Source organism: Gymnoscopelus braueri, assembly GCF_963280865.1.
Source record: "Gymnoscopelus braueri genome assembly, chromosome: 8".
Taxonomy (NCBI): Eukaryota; Metazoa; Chordata; class Actinopteri; order Myctophiformes; family Myctophidae; genus Gymnoscopelus; species Gymnoscopelus braueri.
In genome coordinates this window covers 42,221,969-42,248,973 of record NC_137609.1, presented here as the reverse complement: position 1 = coordinate 42,248,973, position 27,005 = coordinate 42,221,969, and the positions used below count along the sequence as shown (strand labels likewise).

Sequence of the window (27,005 nt, the reverse complement as noted above, 5' to 3'; positions counted from 1 at the left end):
GTGTGTGGTTAATTTATGACCTTAAGTGTGTGTCTGTGTTTGGATACTTTCATTCATCTGTGTGTCTTATAATGTATAATCTGTCTGTCTGTATGGATAAATAGAGGGGAGGTGTGTGTGTGTGTGTGTGTGTGTGTGTGTGTGTGTGTGTGTGTGTGTGTGTGTGTGTGTGTGTGTGTGTGTGTGTGTGTGTGTGTGTGTGTGTGTGTGTGCGTATGTGTGTGTGTGTGTGTGTGTGTGTGTGTGTGTGTGTGTGTGTGTGTGTGTGTGTGGTTGTATGTGTGTGTGTGTTCCCATGTGAATTGGATTGAATTGTGTGTGTGTGTGTGTGTGTGTGTGTGTGTGTGTGTGTGTGTGTGTGTGTGTGTGTGTGTGTGTGTGTGTGTGTGTGTGTGTGCGCGCGCGTGTGTATGTGTGTCTTCTGGCTCGCCTCAGATCTTTGAGTCAGTTTGTGAACCCATTCCAAATGTCGCTCAGGGTCAGGGTTTGGTCTGAGCCAAATCCAGCCTGTTAAAAGATGCCCATTGAAATCAGATACGCCTTAAGCCAATCAAAGAGGAATTCACCCTCCGCCTGGTTATTCTATCGGCTTGATTAGAAATAACTCCCCCTCGCACATGCATAAACGCTGACCTTCACCATTCAGCCAGAGAAATAAGCGCTATTAGGGCACGTGTAACGTCTCATGACAAGACATGAAAGTATTCTAAAATCACGACTCACCGTAACGGTGTTCTTGTAGCTCCGCGACACTTCGATCTCATAACCATAGACCTCCAAAACGAAGCCCCTCACCCATATCGCCTGGCCCGTGTCTCTGTCCTCGTTACGGACGGCCAGATTGAACTGAGGGACTGAGGACCCTGTGATCGTCCTATGATCCCCGTTCTCCTCGTCGTCACACCTGCTAGTGGCCATCCTCAGAGGGCAGGAGCTGTGCAGTTCAAACGGTATGCCATCAATAGGCAGGAAGTGTCCGTAACCGGCCGCCACGCAGAGTGTCTCGGTGCGCGGCTGGCAGATGTAGAGACCCTCTCTCTCCTGGCAGTAGTCCTCGGGTGGGCAGGACGCGAGCGTGCAGTAGACGCTGTTGTCGGAGCCGTTGCAGTAGCAGCGTTCCTGGCACTCCCAGTCGGTCCAGAACGTTTGGTTGGTGGCCAGGTGCCGCCCGTGGCTAATGCAGCCGCAGTCGCTGCGCGCCACGCATAAACCGTCTTTCAGGGCAAAGCCCTCCTCGCACTGGCAGCCCTCCTGGCAGGGCAGCAGGCACGGTTCCACGGGGTCGTCCAGGTTGGTGCAGGTCAGCGGGCAGGCGGTGGTGCACTCATCAAAGTGGCTGTTCTCCGGACAGGGCAGGGCTGCAGTAAAGACGAGGAAATGAAACTGAGACTTAAGAGGGAAAGACCAACAGAAGCCAGCATTGTTAATCCTAAATGAGACAACTGTTTCATTTGCTGATGTTTCACTGAAGTTTAATTTAAAATGAAACATAAATGTATCCCATCAGAGTATACGTAATTGCGGAGTGTGTATCTACTCACGGCAGTTGGTGGCAGTCCTCCAGGAAGACAGGCCCACTTCAGCGTCCTGGCAGGCAGTGGCGTAATTTTCCAGGGAAGAGCACAGGGCTGAACGGTTGCCCTGCTTCACGCACATGTTATATAGGCAATTTCTGAAGAACGGTGAGGGGTTGACTGCTGTGTGACAATCCAGGAAGGTACTGTTCCCCGGGTCATTGATGATGCCACACAACCAGGGGCTCTGGTACACTCGAAGGTCCGTGCACATGCGATAGAGTTCATCGCAGTCGCCGTTGCACGTGAGGTCATCAGCAAGGGATTTCCATCCCTCCATGAACTGCTCGGTGGACTCCGCCTGGCGGCCGTTGGGCAGTCGGAGGTCATCGGTGGCGTTGCCGTTGAAGACGCCGCACAAGCCGCAGGTGACGTTGTAGTAGATGGTGGAGATGGAGATGTTGAGAAGTCCCTGGCGTGTGTAGCGGACACGAAGCAGATTCTTGACCTCCACCACCGTGGCATTGCCTGGAGCTCTGTAGATCATCATTATCTCCAGTGGGTGAACATACGGCAACACCACAGCTTCATCATTCAACTACAATGCAAAAAAGAATTTGGTTTTGATAGATTAGCAACTGGAATCCAGAAGACCCCACAATGTAAAGATTTTTCGCCCCAAAACACTAACCTTGACAATGTCAAAAAAGCCTCCGATTTGAGCCTCTAGATTAGCCACCCGAACCACAACAGTCCTCTTCCACAAGGGACCCCTGCTCGCTGTCCGCCGGCTCATTTTCACCTCCACGGCTGACCCGTTGACTGGCACTCGTCCGCACAACTTGACCAGAAAGTAGGAGCTGTCTTCAGTGAAAGGCATGGAGCCGCCATCAAAGTTTGCCGTCACTAGGTTCTGCGTGACGGCACACAGTCCCTCTCTGCGAGGGTAGCAACCCAGCATTCCATCCTCTGCCATGCACACCGATCCACCCTTACAGGAGTCGTTGAAGCAGGATACCTCGCCATTAGACCCACAGACGCAGCGGAGGGTACAATCGTCTCCTTCGCCATTAGCGCCCACCCAGAAAGTGGCATTACGGGGGTAATAGAGGCCATTATATTCACACCCACAGTTTTCACGCCGTACACAGCGGCTGCCACTCAGGACATAACCCGCGTTACATTGGCATCCCTCAGTGCAAGGGTGGGCACAGTACAGCTGAGAGGTGAGGTCTGAGCAGGAGGCGGGGCAGGCACTCGTGCACACCTCATAGCGGCTGAACTCTAAGCACGGCATGGCTGAGCAAAATGAGAGAAACGGAAATGATATGAGATCCCATAAACAACAGCCAAACTAGTTTAAGAGTAGATATCAACTGTAGCATTCAAACTGAATCCAACAAAAAAGAGAAATAATCTGTATTATATGATCTCTGCTGTCCGGCAGAAACCAGCTAACTCCAAAATGTTCATTTTTCAGGAAATGAAAAAAAGTGGAGGTTTTGTTCATCATTGATAAGAACAGCTGAATGGAACTCCATGCTCACAATGAGGTTGGAGGTGGAGCCTGAGGGGGTGGAGCCTGGAGTCAGCAAAACCAGCTAACTCCGGTGGAGTTAGCTGGTTTAGCAGAAAGTTTGAGGATGCAATGAAGTTAGCTGGTTTTGTCAGAAGTGCTTTTTAATGCTTTTCATTGGTTTGACACAACACACAGACGTAAAGGGTGTTCAATGGCCCTGATTTATGGAAAAAAATGCAAAAGCGTCAAAATGGAGTTAGCTGGTTTCTGCCGGACAGTATAATCAATAATCACATTGATAACTCACCGCAGAAGGTGCGAGATCTCCAGGGCCGTATGGTGACGCCCAGGGCCTGGCAGGCCAGTGCGTACGCCTGGATGGCCTGGCAGAGTGTCGTGATGTTGTCCCTGTGGCTACACATGTCGTACACACAGCTGTAGACGAAGGCCGTGGGGTCCACCACCGCCCTGCAGTCCCTGAAAGGCCCGTCGGTTTTGTTTATGAGGCCGCAGTAGTCAGGACGAAAGTAAAAGGCCTCCAGGGCAGGTTCGCAGACGCTACAGTTTGAGGCGCAGCCGTCCGTACACCTCCAGTCCGCGTCCTCCACACGCCAACTCCCCCCTAGCTCCACCACGCTCTCCGCCATCGACCCATCGGGCAGTACGGGGTCATCGGCGGGGTCGTCGTTATAGTTACCGCAGAGACCACAGGTGTTGTTGAAGTAGGAACTGGGTAAGGAGATGGATGCATAGTGTTGTCCGTCGTATGTCACCAGCAGCCCAAAGTCGGTTTCTAACGCTATGGCAACTCCGGACTGGTACACCCTGACGGCGCCGAGCTGGAGCTGGACTGGCAAGGTTTTAATCAGACCATCCACCTGGCGAGAGAAACAAGTGGGAAATTCAGAAACGCAGTGTTTAGCAAACATGCACATTTAAGAGGACCATGAGGGGGAAACGTTTGAAAGCAGATATGAAAACGTCCTTCCAAGTCATACGGTTTGGTTGTGAAAAGGACGTGAAAACCTGACATAAATCTGATTCCCTAATATGTTGCCTCCAGAGCTCGCTCCCAAAGGTTCTAGTAGAAGTATGCCAGTCTACCTCGCATTGTAGAGGCTGGCGGAGGTTTTACGTCAGGTTTTAACATCCTCCTCACAGCAGAATGAGAAGATTCAGGGTTAGACAAGGCGTGGCTCCCATCTCAGACTTCACATGGTCAGTCTATGCCGTCAGTCATCTATGGCGTATCTATGACGTGTGACTCCATATTTGGGCAAGGTTTCACTCGACCTGAGCGCCATTCACTTCCATTATAATATTAAAGATTGTAAGATATTTGGTGCTGATCGGTTCAGCGGTTTGCGAGATTAGCCTCAGACAAAACACACACACCCACACATGCACTGGCACAGTGGCACATGCACTCGCACACACACACACACACACACACCTGGACAGCACCCAGGCTGCCCTTGGGCAGCGTGACAGTGTGACCGTACACTTCCACTGTGACGTCTCGGAGCCACGACACGGCGGCGACCCCGCGGTTCTCGTTCTTGGCCTCGACGCTGAAGAAGGGCAACCCCGCCACCTCGAAGCAGGGCCTCGCCAGCAGGTAGGAGCAGGTGCCCTGGAAGTGGTAGAGGAAGCCGTCGAAGGTGTGGTAGTGAGGGTCGCCGAAGACCACGCAGGTGCTGGTGCGCGTCGGCTGACAGTAGAAGCCCCCCTCGTGCTGCTCACACGTCTCGTGCTGCCCGCACGGCGCCTCCTGGCAGAGCACCTCGTTGTTCATGTCCAGACACCGGCATCGCTGGGAACACTGGTCGGACAGCCAGAAGACTTCCCCACGTCTGTAATAACGCCCTGAGAAAGGATGGAAGGAAGACATGGATGTACAGGGCTTTAGATCTACACCAGTGATTCTCAAAAGGTCAAGGTTGACCCCCAGTTTGATATGTATTAGGGTAATGGACCCCCCATTTCATATGACCTTTTATCTTTGCCTAATCTACCCTGTACACTCATCAGTGCTATTTTAACTCTGATGGAACCAATTGGACCCGTACACTCTTGGAGTTACAGACTCCCTGGGTCCCCACATTGAGAACCACTGATCTGACGCCATAAACAAATTCCTGGTTAAATCCATACTCATGGAATTGTGTTAAATTCTATATTTATAATGTGCCCTGGCTTTATTGTGGGGGCAGGGTGGTCTGGTGTTTAGAGAGACCATTTATAAAGTTACGTCAGTGGTTATGACCCCAAACGACTTCTGTCTTTGGGTACGACACTGAAACTTTACCTGGTCACTCGATAATATATGTACGTATGGCTGTTTGAATGAGTTTGTCAGCTGACTGACTGCTACTGTACGTAACAGTGGCTATAGCTCAATATTTATATGTTTACTTGTTACAGAAAATGCTTTACAAACGAGGCAAAAAAAAAAAAAAAAGTCATACATTTTGCCACGTACAAACCCCACCACCACCCTATCCACCCCACACACACACACACACACACACACGTTTTTCCAATTTACCATTGTAACTGCAGCCATTGGCGGGGTCGATCAGATCAGTATCTACGCGGAACAACCAACGGCCAGGGAGATTCACGTTTGTTGTCTGTTCAATGTTCACCATGTCATTGGACCGCGATCCGGGCAGGTTGAAGAAGTGTCCGATATCTCCTCCATTGAAACCTGACTGAAAAGGTGGTTGTGAGGGTAACATTAAGAGGAAAACGTTTATCGTGTGCAATTTCCACATTGGTAGAAGACAAATGACAAGCAATGACAATGTCAAGTCATGTGATGTACGTTAAGTGGGATGTGACCTCGGGGTGTCCTTAGAATACCTGCGCCGTCGTTCCTCCCAGGCCGGTTAAGGGATCTCCTCCGCTGGCAGTCCCTGTGCTCCATGTGATTTCTCCGTAGTTGAACATGGAGTAGAACGCCACACCGTCTGTGATGAGGACTGACTGGAACGTGTTTACCTTTTGACATGATGAATAAAGATAGCTTCAGCAAAGTAGCAACACTCTTTTAGATTATGTTAAGCCCCACTGTTCAGTAATTACATCACACAGTAAAAACCTCAGTATTAATCTAACAATGAGTGTAAAACTTCACCCAAATGGACCCGTAAGGGTCTACATCTGTACTTTACCGGAGTTGTCTGGCTGCCTCCGTAGAAAGTGACCTGGTGCCATGTTGCAATAAAAAGCCACGTGGCTGTGAAGTTGGGCATGTTCCTGAAGTATCTGCGGATATCTTGCGAAGCTCGCTCTAGCATCTCCGGTTCAGTGCTCTCACGGTAGTACACGTCTCCCCGGATGCCATTGTGCACATCTGCCCATAGTGGCGAAATGAACGACCTGCTGTCGCTCAGAGGGAAGGCCTCCGGTGTGAACTGGCTCACCTGCACATTGAAGGAGATGACGCCATTGTTGTTGACCTGTGAACAGAAAGAGAGAGAGAGAGCTGTGCTTTCACCTTTTACTACCGCAAGTAGAGAGGTCAGGGGAAGCTGCTTCCCATCAAAAAGGTAATTATGGATAATGTGATGGGTTGAATCAGGCCTTACAAAGATAGAGCGGTAGGGACTGTTGAAGTAGATGAATGAAATTTGGATGAGGATTTCAGGAGAACTCCCATCATCCATCTTGGGGGTTTCCAGATCCCTGGCGGCAGGTCCATAAGGGTAGAGGACCTCCTCAGTGCTAGCTAAATGAGGGGGAGGTGGCAGTTTTTAAGATAGAGCTAATAGCAGCATCCACTGGGCATACAATGATAAGGAACTGGCTTGTGAAAGAACATGCTTGTAATTAAGTGCCAGTGATATATGGGACATTTACTAATTTACTTACTACTTGCTGTCTGGGTGAAGATGCTGAGGAGGTGCAACAGGATAAGTGGACTGCCTGGCCTGACCATCCTGAAAACCAGGGAGAGGAGAAAAGGAGTTCATGATATGAGAGAGAGTGACCCAAGCTTTTGGGCTAGCCGTGATGTCACTTCCTCGCATTCCGAGTCACACTGCCGCGATCAATCAGAACAGCTAAAGTTCCATTGAAAACCATATACGGCTTAATTCGTTTTGCGTCAAAAGGACATATGTGAGTCATCGAGTGGCTTCTCATACGTGCGAGTGTGCTGGACAAAAAGTACAGAGGAGGGTGAGCCATCAAGCCAACGTCACGTAACTTCTTTAAGATCAGGCTCCCAGGTCTCCCCTGAGAAGCGCTGAAAAGGCCCTATTATGCATGCCAGAACAATGTGTCAGGATCACATTCGCCTTACGATCCCATGTGAGTGGACACAGTGGTCTAGGGGCCTCTCTGTGCCACGGTTCCCGGCAGCCTACCCAGCTGACCCACACGACTCCAGCGTCTCTGTGTCTGAGGACGGGAGCTGCTTAGGACCTAATTACCACTTCAGTTTGGGAGCCATCCATGCCTTGTTGGCGAAAGGAAGAGGAGCATAAACACAAGGGCACTAATGGCTTTAAGTGAGTAGGTTTGAATTGCCGAGGTCTTTGCGGTGGCCCTTTGGACCGTTCTGTGCCTAGCCCGGCAGACATTCCTTTGCCAAACCGTCGCATGCGGCCAAGTTGGCGGGTTGACGGTCACCGCAATAGCGTTCGGAGCTTGCCGTGTTTAATCGAACAGAACGAAATGTCAGCGGTGACAGAAAAGTGGGACATGAATCGAAACGTTTCAACTTTCCAGTTTAACACACTTGACGTGTCACATGTCAACTTGACCTTTTACAGTTAAGCGCCTGTGACAGTTGAGTGCTTTGGTGTAATTACAGCGCTCAGGGTCAACCTATTTAGTGCTTTGACAAGTTTCATTCTAAAACGCAGGCCTGAACCACACCTGAACTTACAAAATATTAATGATTATTATTATCATTTAATGTAAAGGTTTAATAATTGCAAAATGCATATGAATATGCTTTGAAATGAACTGAATTCTATAACATTCCTACACAAATAGCCTAAAGAAAGAGCGCGATAAGGATCCAGTCAGATCAGAAGCTTGATGTGTAACATTATAGCACTGTTGATACAAGGTAAATTGGAATCTCCTCTCTCAAATGTCCATGTCTTCTGTGCGGCGTGTGAATAGCATTCAGTGTGATGGTAAATTGTGCTCAGGTGTGCCAGGGTTAGTGGACCCTGGTGAAAGAGGAGCGTTGTATTGTCATCGCGCTGTCATCCTACTATAGCAACAGAGAGATTGCCACAATTGCTATCTTGACTCCTGCAGCCCCCCGTCCCCGTCCCCGTCCCCGTCCCCGCCCACCCCCACATCTTATCTGACAGACATGTACTCTATGCATTGTCAACATGGCAATTTAGATAAATCTCATGGGGCTTCATGTAAAAAGCTGAACAAGCACCCTGAACACTTTTTTCCCCTCTGGGGTCACACTCCGGGACATACATAGATCGAGAGGGCAGTGGCCTCAGCCCAAACATAATCCATTCACTGCAGCATCCACTGGCAATTCAACAATGTAAATACCAATCACGCTTGACTTGGGACATGGAAATGAATCTTAATGTCCCAAACACATCTATTCAGCATATAGATACCAGCCAACTGTAATCTCTGTTGCCTTAGATTATAGAATACATCACTGAAAATATATCTGATTATAGCACTAATCACTGTTCTAGTAGAGTGACAAAAGAACAGATAAAGCAAAGACAAACAGAAAGTATCTGCACCCACAGATTCACCAGTAAAATGTACGTCCAATTTTATGAAAATGTTACCTAAATATTTTGATTACACTCAAGAACTATCTACCCTGTGTTCATGCATTGATTCACCTACTTGTATCAAAGAAAGACAGTAATAGTGGGAGAAATATCTATTCTATGTCGGCAGTGACAGCTAGTGATAAAAGCAGATGGAGTTGGAGATGGAGAGATGTTGCACTCACCTGCCTTCAGAAGATGGACATCTAGCACCTCACCGCTCTCACCGGGCTGCCTCCACAGAGCAGTGTTCCATCCAGAACCATCCACTGGCGGTGGGGGCAGAGAGAAAGCAGAGGGTGGGTGGGTGGATGGGGGCGGCAGTCACTGAACTGATGGGAGGAGAAGGGGGTGGGGGGGACTGGTTGTCCAAGAGACAGAGGGCGACGGAGAACTTCTCGTCCCAAAACCTCGGAGCGATCGCCAGCGATAACAGAGGTCCACAGGGCAGCCAAAGCCTGGCAGCACAGGCACGTGACCGCTTATGAAATAAAGGGGACCGAAGTGGTTCAGTTAACAAAAAGAGAGAAAATACAGACAAAACGAGGGGGTGAAACGCCTCGGCCGAAGCTCTGGAGCGAACCTGCCGTAAGAAACAGGTGCAAACTTTACCAGGGATAGTGTTCAAGTTAATCTGAGATCAGCGTTTGGAGAAGGGGAAGTACTGTAGGTAGAGGAGTAGAAGGGATGGGAGGGGAGGGAGATTTTGAGAGTATGACTGTGTGAGGGGGGGAGAGGGTGGGAGAGGGTGGGAGTGGAAACAGAGGAATGTAAGAAGAATATGTAAGAAGCAGAAGGAACAAGAGAAAGATCCTGGAAGGTGAGGGAGAGAAAACACCAAAGTCATGGATGATATCAAAATAAGACCTGTATTCATTTCAAGTATTGGAAGCACAATGTTGTGGACAAAGAGCATTTCAGATACAAATGTCAACCGTTTGGATTAGGCCGTTTGATTGTTGCTGTGATAGAGTCTTTCCCGGGCACAGCCTTAAACACTCACCGAAGCACCTGACCAACCTAAAGTAGTACAGTCTCACTCTGGGGCATTTATGGACAAAAAAAACAGTGACACACATACACACTAAAACCACCTGCTTTTCAAGCGCAGAGGTAGGTAGGGTTACGGAATTAACATGAGTCACTTAGGTCACAACTGAACACTTTCTCTTTTTTTTAATTAGGAACAGCCTCATTTACAAGGACATACAAGAAACTTCATTTCCATAGATTGTGGTGTGATACCCAGGGCAAATCTCAGGTGATTCCAGGCTGATATGGGTCTGGGAAGGAGATGGGAGTCAGTTGGGTCTTTGTTCCAGGGGGACAGTGGACGTAACTGGAGAAGAGGGGAAGGGCAAGACGTGTGAAAGGCTACTGGACGGAGGGCAGACCCCGGGCTCCCATTAACGAGTGCAGAGGCTCTCTGTGGAGGGTTCTTTTATACCACCCATGTCTTGTTGTGTAAATGCACACATACCTTTAACCAACTTGTGAAAGAGAGCAAAACACAAAAGAGGTGGACCTGAAAAAAACAAAACAACAGTCACATAGGACGTACCTGGGCAAGGGTCGTCCTGCATAACAGATGGTGTGTTTCGGGAAATATATAGAATAAAGAAGTGGGAAAGATGCATTACTGCGTTTCCTCAGTTGAACCCCTCCTCCCTCATCCACACTCACAGACAATTCTTTGGGTGATGAGAACACGATAGGGAAGATAGCAGTCCATCTCTCTTCTCTCTCTCTCTCTCTCTCTCTCTCTCTCTCTCTCTCTCACACGCACACGCACACACACACACACACTCTCTCTCTCTCTTTCTCGTCCATTGGGCTCACTCACTAGGAATGAGGACAGTAATTTGAGAGAACGGTTTTCCAAGTTTAAACTGATTTGCGACCCTTGTCCCTGGTTGCTTTGGTGTCACACCTGTTCACCATCACAAAGTCTGGGGGTTCAAATCCACTGCGTCTATATTATGAATAAAACTGCCTGTGATTTGGGGGGGGGGGGGTTGTTTGGCAGGGAGGGCGATCTTTGTCACTGTGCTAGGGGCTCCTGCGGGCTAGGGCGGTGCCTGTCAGTGAGGGGTGTTGAACGGGAGTAAGATGGAGGCGCTACATTCTCCCGGTCGGGGTTCCTCACTGGCAGGTGAGCCAGTAGGATACAACAGCAATGGCAACACAGAAATGTGTGGGGAGGGTTAAATGGCACGATGACTAAATTGGGAGTGTAAAAGAGTTCTTTCTTATGAGGGCTTGGTAGACAGAATGACAAACCAAATGTTGCAGTAATCCGGATTTATTTTTCTTAAGGTGCACAAAAAATGATGTTCAAAAATAGTTTCCAAAAAAAGTAATTAAAAAAAAAAAAAAACAATAAACTTACATGCTTCAAACAAGTAACAGTCCAGAGACTTAACTGACTCTGTCAGACTGAGATAAAGGGCAGAGCTTTAACAGCAGCATTGTGCCCATGACTTTTTCCCCTCAGGCCTGAGACTAGACTGACTCATATCATCTACCTGTATGGCCTCCACCTAGTGGCCTCAACCATGTCAAAAGACACGTGACCTCAACACATTCACCTAAAATACAAGTGAACTCAAACAAAGAAAACATTTTCCAAACTTTACAGAAATCCTTCAAATCAATCAAAAGGTAAGTATTAATCATGTTTAACAACACACCTCTTTTCAATCATAATATATATACCTTATACAGAAAAATCCCACACTCCCCTGTCAAATGGTATGTCCCAATTCCCCTACCCTCCATATAAGGAGCACTGTGGTCATGTGTTACTCTTTTCAGATCCTCAGACCAGGAAGAGGACATGGCAAGTATGGGCGTTTGTTTGGTGTGGTGAGAAGCTTTAAACTGTTGAGATAAAATAAAGTGGTTATGTTTTAAACAAACAATTGTCTCTGTGTTTGTATAAATGAAATGAATATGAAATGAGTAGTATGATAAATGCATATGTTAAAAATAATGGAACATGTGAGGCTATAAAGGTAAAGTGGGAAAGGCAGTGTCTGTCTTTACCACAGGGAGAAAAAAGTTTTTTCTGAACTATTCAAGTGGAACTTTCTTGATGCACTAGCCAAAGTGGTCTAGTAATACACCATCTCATTTGTGCATACAGGGTGACCATTCTGGCATGTTAAGCTTCAGCATTTTTTCTCCCATTCATTTCAGTATGGTATGAAAATCAACATGCAAAGACTGAAACTTACTTGAGGTAAGTCATTGTTATGTCATTATTTTCTGTCAAAGTCACGTTATCAATGCGTTTTAATGCATTAGCAATTCAAATGTCCATCTCTATTCAACAACTCAGTGATGTTAAGCCAATATTGACTAATTATTATGTTAACTTCTGTAACATTTTAATGACTGGAGAATATATAAACTAAAAAATAAATATATATATACAAAATAAAAAAATAGTGATGCAATGGTAGTAAACATATAATGCATTATACACTGCTTATAACACTGTATTATTATAGTTATAACTCGTACATAATCATAATGCTTTATAACAATAATCTTACCACATTATAAATAATGGTTATAATGGTTCACTAGAGTTGTCATTAGTATATACCCATTCCCTGTATATTGGCATGCCCATATATGAGCATATTGTTTGGATCAGCGGTTCTGGACAACTGGATATCCATTCCATATATGGACATATTGGTCGGAGCGGCGGGTCTGGACAACCAGATCTCCATATACAGTATGCCTATAATATAACAAACCCGATATGCCCATATATATAGGCCCTATATATGGGCATATCGGGTTTGTTTATGGTTATGTTTGAGTCAGAGCAATCTGGGAACCCATCGCCAAATGAAAAGGAAAAACAGCGCCCTCTGCTGTTTTACTATCTCACTTAGCTCTGGGAGGAAGTCAACGTAGCACACGTGCGCAAGGAAACCGGGGTTTTGGTCTGCCTTCAGCCTTTCACTTCCGGTGGTGCGACTATGTTTTCATTCCCACTAACAATATTTCTACACGGAACACTAACACCACTTCTCCCAGAGAACATGGATCGTTTTGGTTATAAGCCCACTTGTTTCTATGATGAAAGAGCAAGTTAAAATGTGAATATCTTTCCGTGGTTTTGTCTGCTCCGAGGACGCTATTGTTAAATGAGTTTCGGTTTGTTTCTAGTGGGGAAGGATCGGCAGACACGTAAATCCCACCCACTACATTTGATTGGGTAAAGCACCTGATCTGAAGGCACGCCCACTTGTAGGCCAGTGCGTACGCGATATGACGAACCCCCCCGACAGATTCAAACGCAGAGCAGAATCTGTTCTTGAGAGATTAGAGTCAGAGTGACGTGGCCGTGGTCACAGACCATTTTCACACAGTAGTTTCAGGGCAGCCAGGGTTTGCAAATGGTCACTAAACACACTAGCCAGGACTGTGTTGGCAACTCCACAGGTCAGGTCACCAAGATTAAAGATTGTTTTATTCCTGAAAATATACAAAACAACATCAAAGATATAATAACATAGCAGCAAATAAGAACAGCAAAGTATGCATTGGTCATAGCACACTTTTGAAGAGGTTGGAGGTGCTGCTGCACATGGGTCCTATTTCTAAATATTATCCATGCATATATGTGCAAACTGTTTGTGTGTGCAGTCTTGATTTCAAGGTGTCATGTGCCAGTGTACGTGACACTATAGCTATTTCCGGTGAGTTAACTGTATAGGAACTGTCCATGCACACACAGTACAGCAAAATAAAACACACCCACATTTAATGCTATTACCTTCAGCTGTGTAGTGTTTACCAATCATAATATCTGCTTTGCACAAAGTTTTATTTCAAACTGTTGGCATTTCTGAGTATTTTAATTAAAAGGAGTCAGCAGGTAATGCAGATTATGAACCAGGAAACCATGATGCATACAAATAACAGAAATTGGCATTCAACATGATCAAATGATATAAATAGGGCACACTTAGCAAAGCGAAATATGACAGACGCAGTATACTATTGGAAAGAATGCACTTATTCCTTTTATTTGACCAAATCTGCATAGGAATTTATGCATTTCCCCCAAAGGGGAACATTTAATAAATAATAATAATAATAAATAACTAAATAAAGAAATTAAGAAAAAACATGTCTGATACTGACTGATGTTTTCACGGTATACTGCAACGCCAGCATTACATCAACAGCTTCAGCTGCACTGGAGGCACTGTGTGGGAACAGGGGTTCAGGGTATCCAGCCTCGTAGGTTCTGGGGAATCCATCAAGCCTGACCTTGACAAAGAAGAATCTGGACTGGTTTCCAGGTGAGCTCAGTTCGGCAGTCACCTAATCCCCGGAGCGGCCACTCTTAATTCAACCTCTCAAACCTTTCCCCTCTGTGCCCATGCAGTTGGCCTTGCCCTGCCCTCTCCTCTCCTCCTTTTCTTGCTCACATTGTGAAAATCTCCTCCAGGTAACCCAAACCACATTAGACCCCAATGACTTCCTTCACCCCAGCACACAAAAGAACCCGTTCAGGCTTCCCTGCCCTCGGTCCCACTTCATAATGCAATGGGGCAGATCAGTATACCTGCTACTCAGACGGGGTCGTGCGGATGCGGGGGAGGCGTTAGCGAATGACACCCAGTCTAGCCACCCACCGCACCACTCCACCCTCCACAGCATGTTCATCTCCCAACCTCACTCACTTTGCATAAGTGGTCATCTTCAAGCTCAGTGTCGCTTAGCAGTTTACATCAAAGATGCTGCAATGGTCGGTCTTTTGTGGCATACACTGGACCAGGGCCGGATACAGGAATTTTTAATTGGGGGGCAATAGGAAATACTGAGGGGGCGTGGACTGACTTGAAGCCACTTTGACTTGAAGCGACTTGAAGCCACTTTGCTGGCTCCCAGACAGCCTTATTCAACGGGTGAACCTGCAGATCTTAAAGATGCAGTGCCATGATTTTGATACTTTTTCTGTTTTTCATTTGTCTTAAAGGGGAATTTTGGACCACGGTTTTCTTACCTTTTCTATGATGTTATGATATGTTAGGATGAATGTTACAGTCGAAAAATGTCATAACTCCATCCCGGTCCGCCACAGCTTAAAACGTGCGCCAATAGGCCTTGCGCTAGATCGCATATTTTAATGTAAAAAAAAACTAAATTTGGTGATATCTGACGTTCATAGTGACAGAACACTGCAACCAGAAAAAAAAGAAAAAAAGAAACGGAGGTCTGGCTAGACGAGATTGAAATTTCGAGATCTCAATCTCAAGCGAGATTTAGTTTTTTTTTTTTTTTTGGGGGTTGCATAGTGTCACTATGAACGTCAGATCAAAAAAAAAAAAAAAAAGCTATTAAAATACGCGATCTAGCGCAAGGCCTATTGGCACACGTTTTAAGCTGTGGCGGACCCGTGGTGGAGGTTTTTTTTTTCTACGGTACCATTCATCCTAAGATATAACATCATAGACAAGGTAAGAAAACCGTGGTCCAAAATTCCCCTTTAAGACTTGACAGTATTAAAGATCACCTGAAGCGGTTAAAATGTGTGTCAGTTGTCTTGCTTGTCTATTTTTGCTTTCCCATCGTAAGCTGATGATGAATCCATTCCCACTCCTTGGTCAATTGAATGCATGTGTGAATCATTTTGCATAGTTTAACACTACATTATACCCCTTAGTACTCTCACCATAAAGATCAGATCTACAAGCTGACACCACTTACTGTAGCTTCTGAGGCATTGTCACCTTGTATATGTGGTGTTTTGGGATTTTAACAAGATAAAAAATAAGATACAAATCTGGTTTTAACCAGATACGTAGCAGGTTATAACGTGATACGTATCTGCTGACATGGCAACAATATGCTTCTGTGGTAATGAGCTGTTGATTGTATCCACAGAAATATCGATTTTTAACACTTAAAAGTTCAGTTTTAGGAGGGAAACTAATTTGGATAGTATAACAATAATACACAATGATCATTATTTAGGAGGAAATTGGCTTGTGACACTAACTTTAAGAAGCAAAGAACAGTTAAAAGGACCATACTGGCCATATGATAACATTCCCATTAATGGTAGTATTATTAGATGTCACAGTTGTTTACATTTTCTTCAAAGTTATTAAAAACCATATCGAACTTATAATTGGGTTAATGTTGGTTAAATGTTGCACAGTCATGGACATTTAAATGTTGTTCATAAATCAATATTTTCAAATCAATCCATGCATTAAAATGCATGAATACGATGATAACTTAACTTTGATAAACACTGCCTATCTCAAGCACATTTCAAGTCTCTGCAGGTTGATTTTAACACAGCACTGAAATTAACAGAATCCAACAGGCTTCCTCAAAAATCAAACAAACCACAGTATGCTTTGGAAAATGGTCGGACTCTGCAGTAATGGCAAGTTGTGGTCAATATAGGCTAAACATGCCAGACCATCAGTATGGTCCTTTAAGCAATCCCAATCCTAAGCAATTTGTCTCATTTTAGGGAAACGCTTTTTATGTTGACTAACTCAGAAAAGTTCCAATACTTCTGTCCCCAATGAACTAAGGGATCCAAGCCAACACGGACTGTTCAAAGTTTAAAGCTGTGAAGGGTGTAGACCTTTGACAGTTTCCGACACCTGCACTAAAGATCATTTAGAGGTTTTATGATGATTGGACATAAACGTATTAAATTACTGCCAAATCTCTGCCTGGTGATGTCCCTTTCCCCCCTACTGTTCAATTCCAATTTAGGGACACATTTCCACAGCTTAATCAACCTAGTTTGGGGATGTTTGGACAAACTGTCACATTTTCATCATGCTCATGCAGGTGTTTGGGAATGATGGCAGAACTGATTGGGCGATTTGAAAATAATTGTACACACATGGTTCAACAGTTCAACATATACTGTAATTTTTGTAATGATTTACTTAGATTTTTTTTGCAGCTGTAGCGACCCTTAGCTGTCAGTTTGAAGGAAACCTTCAGGGTATTTTCACATGCTGCAAGTTTTGCCCAGCAGTTGTTGACTTTGGTCTATTTAAGTGCTGAGCCACACCCTGTTGAAGTTCATTGGTTCATGTCTTCAAAACTAAATAAGATAACACACAAAAACAATTCTAGCCCTTCAGGCTTGAACCGTCTGTTTTGTCATGGGCAGATTATGTACCAGGCCAATAGCCAGACAACCTGGGCCTGGAGGCCCAGCGACAATTTATATACACATATATATACATGTAAATATAATTACATACATTATATATTTCTAAATAGGTTAGCCTCAGCCTACAATACAAGTTCCCTCTAGCTGAAGTGAGGCAATGGGCCTTCTTGAGTCTTAACCATCCCTGAGTTTTGTCACAGAGTGCTTCACAGATCAACACAAAACAGTATACAATAGGTAACAGCACAGATGCATCCCAAATTAAAATAAGGCTTGTGTAAGCATGAATGTGAGCATGTGCTTACCTGTGCACCACAAAAACACACACACACACACACACACACACACACACACACACACACACACACACACACACACACACACACACACACACACACACACACACAGATATGAGTCGATGGGGGCAAGGCTTTACAAGAGTGAATTACACTCTACAGGGAAGGACATTAAGTAAAAAGAACAGCTGCTATGTTGGAGTAAAAGCAGACTGTAAACTATTTTATTATAGAAACAAGTCCTGAATCTGAACTTGAAAACGACACAGTGTGACATTCACTTTCAGCACCGAGCCAATTAACCATGCATGTAAGCCCTATTTTATAGAAGGGTTTCTTGTTTACAAACATGACTGGATTTGTATTTGCATTCAGGGGGCAAAACCACTTCAAAACAAACAAAGTGTAGACTAATCAGCTGTGATTGATTAGAGTCAGCTAGAGGGAGCTTCAGTGCATGATCACATGATCTCAAGTACAGTCCCTCTCAAACTAGAGAGGTGTTCTAGATATGCTGTAAAGCAGTGGTGCTCAAAGTGGGGTCTGGGGACCCCCAGGGGTCTCATGCTATATATGAGATAATATAGCATCAATATCAGTTGAACCACTATTTTATACTTTGGGTATTTGGAAAATAGCAGATCTACAAGCTCACAAAATGTTGAATACTTTGACAAATTTTAACAACTCAAATCTTGTGGTTCCTGGCACAAAATACATTGAAGGGCCAATGACATGAAAACGTTTGAGAACCACTGTTGCTGTAAAGCGTGCTGCGTTGCATGCTGTAACTCCACAACAGTCTGGCAAGTGAGTCTCAACACCATAGATGAAATCTTTCAAGTCTGTCAGTTAGGTGTCGCCCAGGCTGCACCTGAACTTGTGTCACCTTGAACCCAAGTCCATGCTCTCCTATTTAAGACGCGAAGAGTACTGTACCTCTGTAGTCTAGCTTGAACCCCTAATAGCTGCTGCCTGGGCTCCACAAAACACCTTAAACCTTGAGAAGGGGGTCTGCATCCGATAGTGGCGATGTGTATGTGGGTCTGTGGGTGGGGAGATATAGATACCCTGCTCAGGATTAGAGCCATGCTGCTGGGAATTGGAGGAGGGGAGCATAGAGGGAATGCCCCTTGGAAACACAACACCACCTGACACATATGGAATGGAGTCTTCGCAACTTGGTAAAAAAACGCACATGTATGCCAAAGAGGGAATAGATCTGCAGAATGCAGTCTTCTCTACAGCCAAGCACTCAGCCAATGAAACGGAGCTGTGAAGGCTATCCATGCGTACAGACAGCCAGCAACTCGAAGCCTCTCTTGTGGCTCAGGCCGTACCTCCGGGCCAATGGTCACTTCCGGCACCCTATTGCGGGTGCCGAATTTCAGGAAGACAACGTATAGACCATTTATTTTTTATCTAATGCCAATATAGTTTTGGATTCATGTTTTCATCACAGAATAGGTCAGTGATTTCGCAAGTTCAACGACCCCCATGTTGAAATGCATTAGGCCACAAAACCACATTTGATACAATTTAGCTAGCACCCCAATCTACACTATATCATCTTCAGTATTCATTTATTGTAGAAAATGGAACCAAATGGTGTGTGGAGTTACAGACCCTGAACGGACAATTTGGTTCCTAACTATCCATCATTTGGCTGGGAAACCCCTGGAACCCCCTCAATGACCCTTGGGCATATATGTGAGGGTTCCTACACATTTTCCATTAAGAAATAACATACTTTTACAGACTTAAAGTTGCAGTAAGTGATATTTGTTAAATTAAGTGTTAAATAGCTCTATATTCTAATAGCAGTCATTGCTATAGAATGTTTGTTCAGTGACAGGGGTCTCTCTGTCTCTCCAGCTCCAAATGGGTACTCTCGCATGATTGGCTGAAATTAACAACCCACCTGAACATTTATTTTCTATTTATTGAAGAACTGGAGAGACGGGGTGACCACTGAGGCGTTACTGAACGAACACTATATCAATGATTACTATCGGAATTATAGAGCTTAAACATTTGAACAAAAACAAAGGTTTTCTTTTAGCCAAAAAATATCACAACTCTACCTTTAGAGACTTTTGGACCATATTTGACTTCTGAGTACAAATATCTAGATGTTTATTATGTTAGTACATGCTTTTAAAATCCCACTGTTAACATGTATGTTACATCTACAAGCTCATTTGTCGCAATGCAACACAATTGTGAGCTTGTGTTTAATTTTTGTCCCTTTTGTTGTGTTGGATCCCTGATATGAATATTTGTCTTCATATATATTAGACAGTCAGAATATTTTTCACATAAATGTTACACTGGCGTATGCACACAAGGAATGTTGCCCTTAGCCATGGTCAGTTTTTCAATTCAGAAAGAAAAATTTACTTCTCAGCTATCAGTTGACGGCAACAGGCTGCATTTAATGCATAATCAATCAGCAGAACAGTCCTGTGTAAATGATTTACATTCAGAGGTTGACAACATTAAGCCTGCTCCATGTTTTACATATTTCATAGCTTATTTCAGGAAATAAAACACATAAAAAGATCAAAAGCTCCAATGTACATTTGTACCAGATATAGCCTTAAACAGTGATATACATTATACATCGAATCAAAGCGGTTTTATACAGTGCTTCCAAGCACGCAGTCATCAAGACCACACCATCTCCAAATTTGAACAGGATTTCATTTTAAATCTGTAAAAGTAAATGTATGCTTCCAATACCTAAGAATGACATGCAAAATAAATGTTCCTTTTGTTTTTTTACAACACACACAAAACAAGATCAGACCAATATGACATACAATTCCAATTTTAAATATTTGCGACAGCTTAAATCCCTCATATCATAACAGAATAATTCCCAAAAATGCATTCCTAAGTAATGCATGATAACCCATCTGCCATCTCGCATCCCATCATCAAAATGCACTGCTAACTTTAATACAAGCATAAAATCAAATCAAATCATGTGTTAAAGCACCTGAGAGTTAATAAAGAATGGATCCAGTTACTTACAAAAAAACAAGTTTGTGTGGATGCGCCATCCACTGTTTGAGTAGGAGAGGGCTACTTTAGTTCATTTTTTACACACGTTTTAAAAATAATGTAAGGCACAGCCTGAGGGTATTTCAAGACCTATCTTTGGCAATGATGACGCTGTTAAAGACTGGTAATCTATTAGCAAGACGGGTTCAGCCGTGCTTCTAAATGAGCATCATAGACAAGTCATATACACACTCAGACGAGAACAAGCTAATTAGGCTCTGCTACATTGAAATTTCATCCAATTGAAGGGCGCAGATTGATTTATTCAATAGTAGTTCAGTAGGATTTGAGCTGTTTTTAAGTCAATACATTGTATCCCTTTTATCCCTTGACCTCACCCTTGACCAATGCCCGAAAGAGACCGAACAAGATTTTAGAACTCAACCAGCAGAAACTGTCGGAGTGAACCCGTGTGACAGCAGCGAGTCCCACTGCAGCAACCAACAAATGGGCAAGAGAGCCCCTCGCTGAGACCAACAGTGGGATGACGAGCGAAACACTTATTGATAAAACTCCACAGCCTTCAAGATAAAGCCGTTTGGGGCATAGACACATAAAGGTAGACGCCTCCTCCGGCTCTGAGGCGTATGTATCTCGGGCACCATTTTGGCAAAGGCAAGCTTCCTGGCTACGCGTCTTTTCCGAGACTTGGCAGAATAATCTAGTTGTATAAAACTACGACGTATCTTTATACAGCTAGATTCTGCCAAGTCCCGGGAAAAGATGTGCTGTGATTGGCCAGTAGTCAGGAAGCTTGCCTTTTCCAAAATGGCGGCCGCGATACAGGTCGCTCCAAAGAACTGCAGAGTTAAATGAGGTATCTAGGTTTCTATATCTATGGTTTAGGGGAGATCACGCAGCCTCCGGGTCAGGGGTGAGAACTGGGAGCCATTGGCTGTGGCTTTGCCCCGTGGTCCGTACGCTGCCTGACCATTGGACGGGTCAGGAAACCCCCCCCCCCCGGTGGGCCCTGGCCGGCGTGCGGCCCACCTCCACCCTGGAGAAGACCACGACATGGCCCGTACATCCAGCCTCCTCCAGGACAGGTGCAAGCTGTTCAGCCAGAGCCTGAGACTGAGAGGATGGTGGAGTGCTCTGGCCCAGCCAGAGCCCCCAGCGGAGTGAGCGCTCTACCCCAGGGGCCAGTTGCACCACCTCACACTAAGTTCAAACTTAGCCTAGTTATAGCTTAAATGGCTTTTAACCCATTAAGGCCTGAGGCGATTCTTTAAAAAAAATCTAAATCCTAACAATTTTTCGGAAAAAAATATAAAAAAATAATTTTCACGATTTTTCAAAAATAGCAGATCTACAAGCTCGTAGCGCGGCACTCGGTGCCGCGCTATGAGCTTGTATATCTGCTATTTTTGAATAGCCAAAGACATCTAAAGTGACACTGGTGCGTTCCAGGTATCAATGGGTTAAGAAAGCCATTTAACCGGGAAAGTATCTGTGTCATTTTTAGATTTCTTTGGCTATTCAAAAATAGCAGATATACAAGCTCATAGCAGTGCCGCGCTATGAGCTTGTAGATCTGCTATTTTTTGTTTTTTATGTGAAAATTTGTGCAAATCTTTAAAAATATATATATTTAAAAAATAAGATTTGCACTCATTTTCACGATTAAAAGAAAAATAGCAGATCTACGAGCTCATAGCTTGAGCTTGTATATCTGCTATTTTTGAATAGCCAAAGAAATCTAAAAATGACAGAGATACTTTCCCGGATTGAATGTGTTTAAGCTATAACTAGGCTAAGTTTGAACTTAGTGTGAGGTGGTGCAACTGGCCCAGAGCCCCCCAGCAGTGTTGATATACAGGTTGATGCCTTTACACGTGGTAAAAGGAACTCTACCTTGTTCCGAATAAACAAGGTAGATAGTTTTTTGCGTTCCATGGGGATGTACTCATGACACAAACAAAGTCCTAACACCATTATTTTCAGGAGAATTAATTGCACACAGAGAAATGTCTTAAATCCACCTCGGTGCAAGTCCAAGTCAGGTCTCAAAGTCTCAAGTCTGTCAGAGCACGCTTTAAGTCCTGATTTTTGCAACTTAAGTCCAGCTCAAATCCAAGTCATAAGTCTACAGGTCTATGTTTAGCAAGCTAGTTCTGAGTTCCATGTCAATGGCTGATCATATCAGACAAGTGTGATACTTGCATTTTCATTCACACGTCATCTGACGAACTACAGATTAATCCAAAAGTGTTGCGGTCGATTCGCAATACAGCCCTTTTCAAAGTTCCTTATTGATCTCTGGGAAATTCAGATTCAAGACATGCACGTCTGTCCGTTAAGCTATTGATCCATTCTGCCATCCTGTTGGCCATTCTCACATCTCTGAGCCGATGACGGCTGATCTTTTGATTTTAAACACTTTATAATTGAACAGTGTGAGCGAACAGGAACGTTTCTGACCCCCCCAGGTCCTGTGAAACAGCAGAAGGAGGTGTTGGGTGAGTTAGATGGATGTAACGTAGAGCCTAAGGGGGGCTGGGTAGAGGACCACGGCCTGCTGGGTGAACCCATTGTAACCTAAATGCAGGGGAAGTGTCCGTGACACAGTGGCCGGTGTGTGGTTACCATAGAGGCTGCCTCTACTTAACCCATTTAGACCGGGAACGCAGCTCTGTCATTTTAGATGTCTTTGGCTGGTCAAAAATGGCAGATCTACAAGCTCATGCCGTGCTATGAGCTTGTAGATCTGCTATTTTTGAAAAATTGTGAAAATGTGCGCAAATCTTTGAACATAATATACATTTCACAAATGTTTGCTTCTGGGGGTCCCTGGAACAACATATTTCGAGATGGGGGTCCGCGGACAAATACATATCATTTGAGCATGGAAAAAATTGAGAACCACTGATATTATAGCAACATACGTTTAAAAAAAAATTATAAAATGGATTTAGAAGACATAGCATCCCCAGAAGCAAAGATTTGAGTAAAATAATTTTGCTTTAAAAAAACATATTCAAAGATTTGTAGCAGATCTACAAGCTTGAGCTTGTAGATCTGCTATTTTTGAATAGCCCAAAGCATAAAATAATGGTTATATCAAAAAAATCTAAAATGACACATATATGCGTTGCCGGATTGAATGGGTTAACCGCCTCCGCAGAGAGAGAGAGAGAGAGAGCTACTCCATTCACGGGATGAACAGCGAGAAAAACCTGACGTAACTTGAGCATTCGACACCCCTTCTTTTTTTCTCTCTGTCCCCCGGAGCCCGCCTCACCTCAGGCTTAGGTCTTATCTCTCCGCCAAGAGCTCCTTATCCCCCTCCCAGTTGTGATTAGCGGTGACCATGTGCTCTATATGCACAAGTCCTATTGTCCACGACACTCCGCGCTCCCCCATCTCAGCTCTGAGGTCATCTCGGGATTCACGCTTTGCGTGGAAACGAGACTGGGGGTCGTGGTCGTGGCGTGGCGCTTCACCAGCGCCAACACTCATGCATTGAAAACGTAAAATGTCGCTAATAAAAGACTCTATATTAAAGTGTTTGTGCATACTGAATATACAATACAAATTAGTAAAAAGGTGACGGACCTGTGAAACAAACATCTTTACGATCATGGTTGGGAAAGAAAAAAAAACGTTTTAAACTACTAGTCCAAAAACAAAACAATACGCAGTGGTGGAAAGTAACTAAGTACATTTACTTAAGTACTGTACTTAAGTACAATTTTGAGGTATTTGTACTTTACTTGAGTATTTCCAATTTCCAATACTTTTACTTCTACTCCACTACATCTCAGAGGCAAATATTGTACTTTTACTCCACTACAATTACTTGAAAACTTTAGTTACTAGTTACTTTTCAGATATAAACTATGATATAATGAAACATACATTAACCACTTTAGCCCTATTTTATACATAGGCTATTTGAAAATAGCAGATCTACAAGCTCACAACGCGTCGCATCGCGACGCGTTGTGAGCTTGTAGATCGGCTATTTTCAAATATTTAGTACTTTTACTTTTGGTACTTTAAGTACATTTTGATGCCAATACTTTTGTACTTTTACTCAAGTAAATTTTTAATTCTGGACTTTTACTTGTAACAGAGTATTTTTATATTGCAGTATTGGTACTTTTACTTAAGTAAAGAATTTGAGTACTTTTTCCACCACTGCAATACTACGTAAAAGAAACTTGGTATCCAGTGGCACCGTCTCAAGCATCACGACTCGGACGAGCCGCAGCGGCTTTTCACTTTGGGCACGACGAGGATCTCGTCGCCGTCCTGGATGCCGTACGAGTGGAGGGCGCGGCATCCGTACTTCATCTCCTCGGGCCCCACCACGCAGCACATGACGCGGTCGCTGTAGAACAGCCGCATGCCGCTGACGGGCAGCTGCACCCGGGCCTTGAGCCGCTTCTTCAGCTCGCCCACCGTCAGCTCCAGACGCAGGCTGAGCACCTCCACCGTGTCGCCCCAGCGCACGTCCACCATGGCGCTGCGGGGGCTCAGGTCCACCTCGGCCAGCGGGGGCAGCTCGCCGTACTTGGACACGAGGACGTGGTACCTGAGGGATGAAGGGAATGTGGTTTTTTTCTAGCTCGCAGTATTTCCGGACAAAATTAAATGTATATACACAGCCTACACAGTATATACACAGTCATCAGTGGTGGAAAGTAACTAAGTACATTTACTTAAGTACTGTACTTAAGTACAATTTTGAGGTATTTGTACTTTACTTGAGTATTTCCAAATTCCAATACTTTTACTTCTACTCCACTACATCTCAGAGGCAAATATTGTACTTTTACTCCACTACATTTACTTGAAAACTTTAGTTACTAGTTACTTTTCAGATATAAACTATGATATTATAAAACATAAGTTAACCACTTTAGCCCTATTTTATACATAGGCTATTTGAAAATAGCCGATCTACAAGCTCACAACGCGTCGCATCGCGACGCGTTGTGAGCTTGTAGATCTGCTATTTTCAAATATTTAGTACTTTTACTTTTGGTACCTTAAGTACATTTTGATGCCAATACTTTTGTACTTTTACTCAAGTAAATTTTCAATTCTGGACTTTTACTTGTAACAGAGTATTTTTATATTGCAGTATTGATACTTTTACTTAAGTAAAGAATTTGAGTACTTTTTCCACGACTGATACACAGTCATGTATATCATACAGCAGAACCTTTTGCCGCATAACACATTATGGTGAATAAAAACAGCTATCAGGTCAAATAGTAAAGAGAGTGTCAAAATGTATACAAATTAACCACTAAATAGTGAAAAAACTATCCTAGTCTTAAAACAAAACCATTCTTGTTTGGACGTCCAGAAAGTGAAGGGTTCCAGATGAAGATTTGTAATGAGCGTTAACTACGTCTAAAGTTTTATGTGCACATAGGCACATTTTATTATAAATCATACTCACGCTGAGCTGATATTTTATTGCAAAAAAAGTCACCTGATATTTAGTTAAGCGGGGAAATATTATTGTTAATACTCCAAAGTGTCATTTCCGAAACGTACACGCCAAATAAAAAAATCTACCTGCATTTGGCGATTGGCTTGTGTTAAATATGGACCCTGTGTGTGTGTGTGTGTGTGTGTGTGTGGTTGGCGGGGTTGCTGTCATAAAAGCCGACAGAATGTGCTAGTTTGTGTAAAGTGTAGGTGAATGCTTTTACAGGCACATTTGTGTGCGTTGGTGAGTTCGTCGGGGACAAAAATACTGCAGGGTTTTCTGCCTCTCGCTTGCCGTGAGAAAGCTCTCAGCCACCTCGGGGGAATGCAGGCTAGAGATAAGGACCCGGGAACGATTAAATAAAATCCAGGAGAAAAGGCCTGTGCTTTCAAAGCTACTGTAACAGCTGGGCCAATCAAAGCAATTTCCCTTCCCTCCCCAAAAACTCCCCCACAAAGCAAATCCCCTGGCCTGGGGTTTCGGGCCAAAACTTCGAAGCTGCCCTGGGAATTCTCGTCTAAGGCCACAGTGCACAAAGTACCTTTCTATGAGAAACCATTTAGCTCTAAACTGCTCTCATTTAATGTGATAAGCATGGCAGTATAACGGGAGGACTAGCATCACAGGTGATAACAAGCCGATATCCCAAAAGTCCTTTCCAATGGTCTTCCAGAATAGCAGGCGATGTTTTGGGCCGTGCATGGACAACAAAGTGTTGAAGCTAAAAGACAGAGCCTATCTTAGCCCAGCTCTCTGCTCAGTTCAACTGTGTTTTTGTATCTCTCACTGTCCTTTCATCCAGAAATTACCTGCTAATGAAACTAAATCAATTAAATGCTAATTTCCTCACTTCTATGCGCCTCTTCCACATCCACCCTTCTTTCACTCTACTTGCCGTAAAGCTACGCCTTCTCTCGAATTTCTGCTCTAACCCAGTCCGCTTCTCTTTCCCTGCAAATAATACTTCCTTTCCTGCCTACAGTTTTGCCAGTTTTCCTTAATAAAACACTATTTTAATCCCTCAAGCCCCACTCCCGTCCCCTTCTCTACCAACACGCTCCCTTTAAGAGAAATAATCTCGTACACGTCTGCCGTTGCTTGGCGTGGTTCGAGGCCTGTGGAGTTTATGGTTACTCAAAGACCAGGCCGTGTCAGATCTCTGCAGACCCTGTGGTGTTCACCTGAGCGGACTCTTGATCTCTGAGGGC

At 44.3% G+C, this 27,005-nt stretch overlaps 1 protein-coding gene and 1 long non-coding RNA gene across 2 annotated transcripts in view; both read right to left on the bottom strand.

Annotated features, from left to right (window-relative positions):
* tecta (tectorin alpha) overlaps positions 1–27,005 on the bottom strand; it is a gene marked incomplete at its 3' end in the record, with an annotated part of 71,832 nt that overhangs the window by 25,456 nt on the left and 19,371 nt on the right. The window contains exons 10-21 of the mRNA XM_080436132.1: positions 24,547–24,888; positions 9,038–9,268; positions 6,913–6,977; positions 6,627–6,766; positions 6,210–6,497; positions 5,899–6,036; positions 5,582–5,747; positions 4,487–4,899; positions 3,341–3,911; positions 2,206–2,813; positions 1,542–2,112; positions 724–1,358 (exon numbers count right to left, since the gene is read on the bottom strand). Of these exons, the coding sequence (XP_080292258.1) occupies positions 724–1,358; positions 1,542–2,112; positions 2,206–2,813; positions 3,341–3,911; positions 4,487–4,899; positions 5,582–5,747; positions 5,899–6,036; positions 6,210–6,497; positions 6,627–6,766; positions 6,913–6,977; positions 9,038–9,268; positions 24,547–24,888 (4,168 nt within the window). The remainder of the gene's footprint in view (positions 1–723; positions 1,359–1,541; positions 2,113–2,205; positions 2,814–3,340; positions 3,912–4,486; positions 4,900–5,581; positions 5,748–5,898; positions 6,037–6,209; positions 6,498–6,626; positions 6,767–6,912; positions 6,978–9,037; positions 9,269–24,546; positions 24,889–27,005) is intronic.
* Positions 19,700–24,199, bottom strand: LOC308089775. Its single transcript, XR_013933556.1, has 2 exons — positions 22,137–24,199; positions 19,700–21,481 (listed from the first exon to the last, which is right to left on the bottom strand). It is a non-coding gene; the product is annotated as an uncharacterized lncRNA (long non-coding RNA).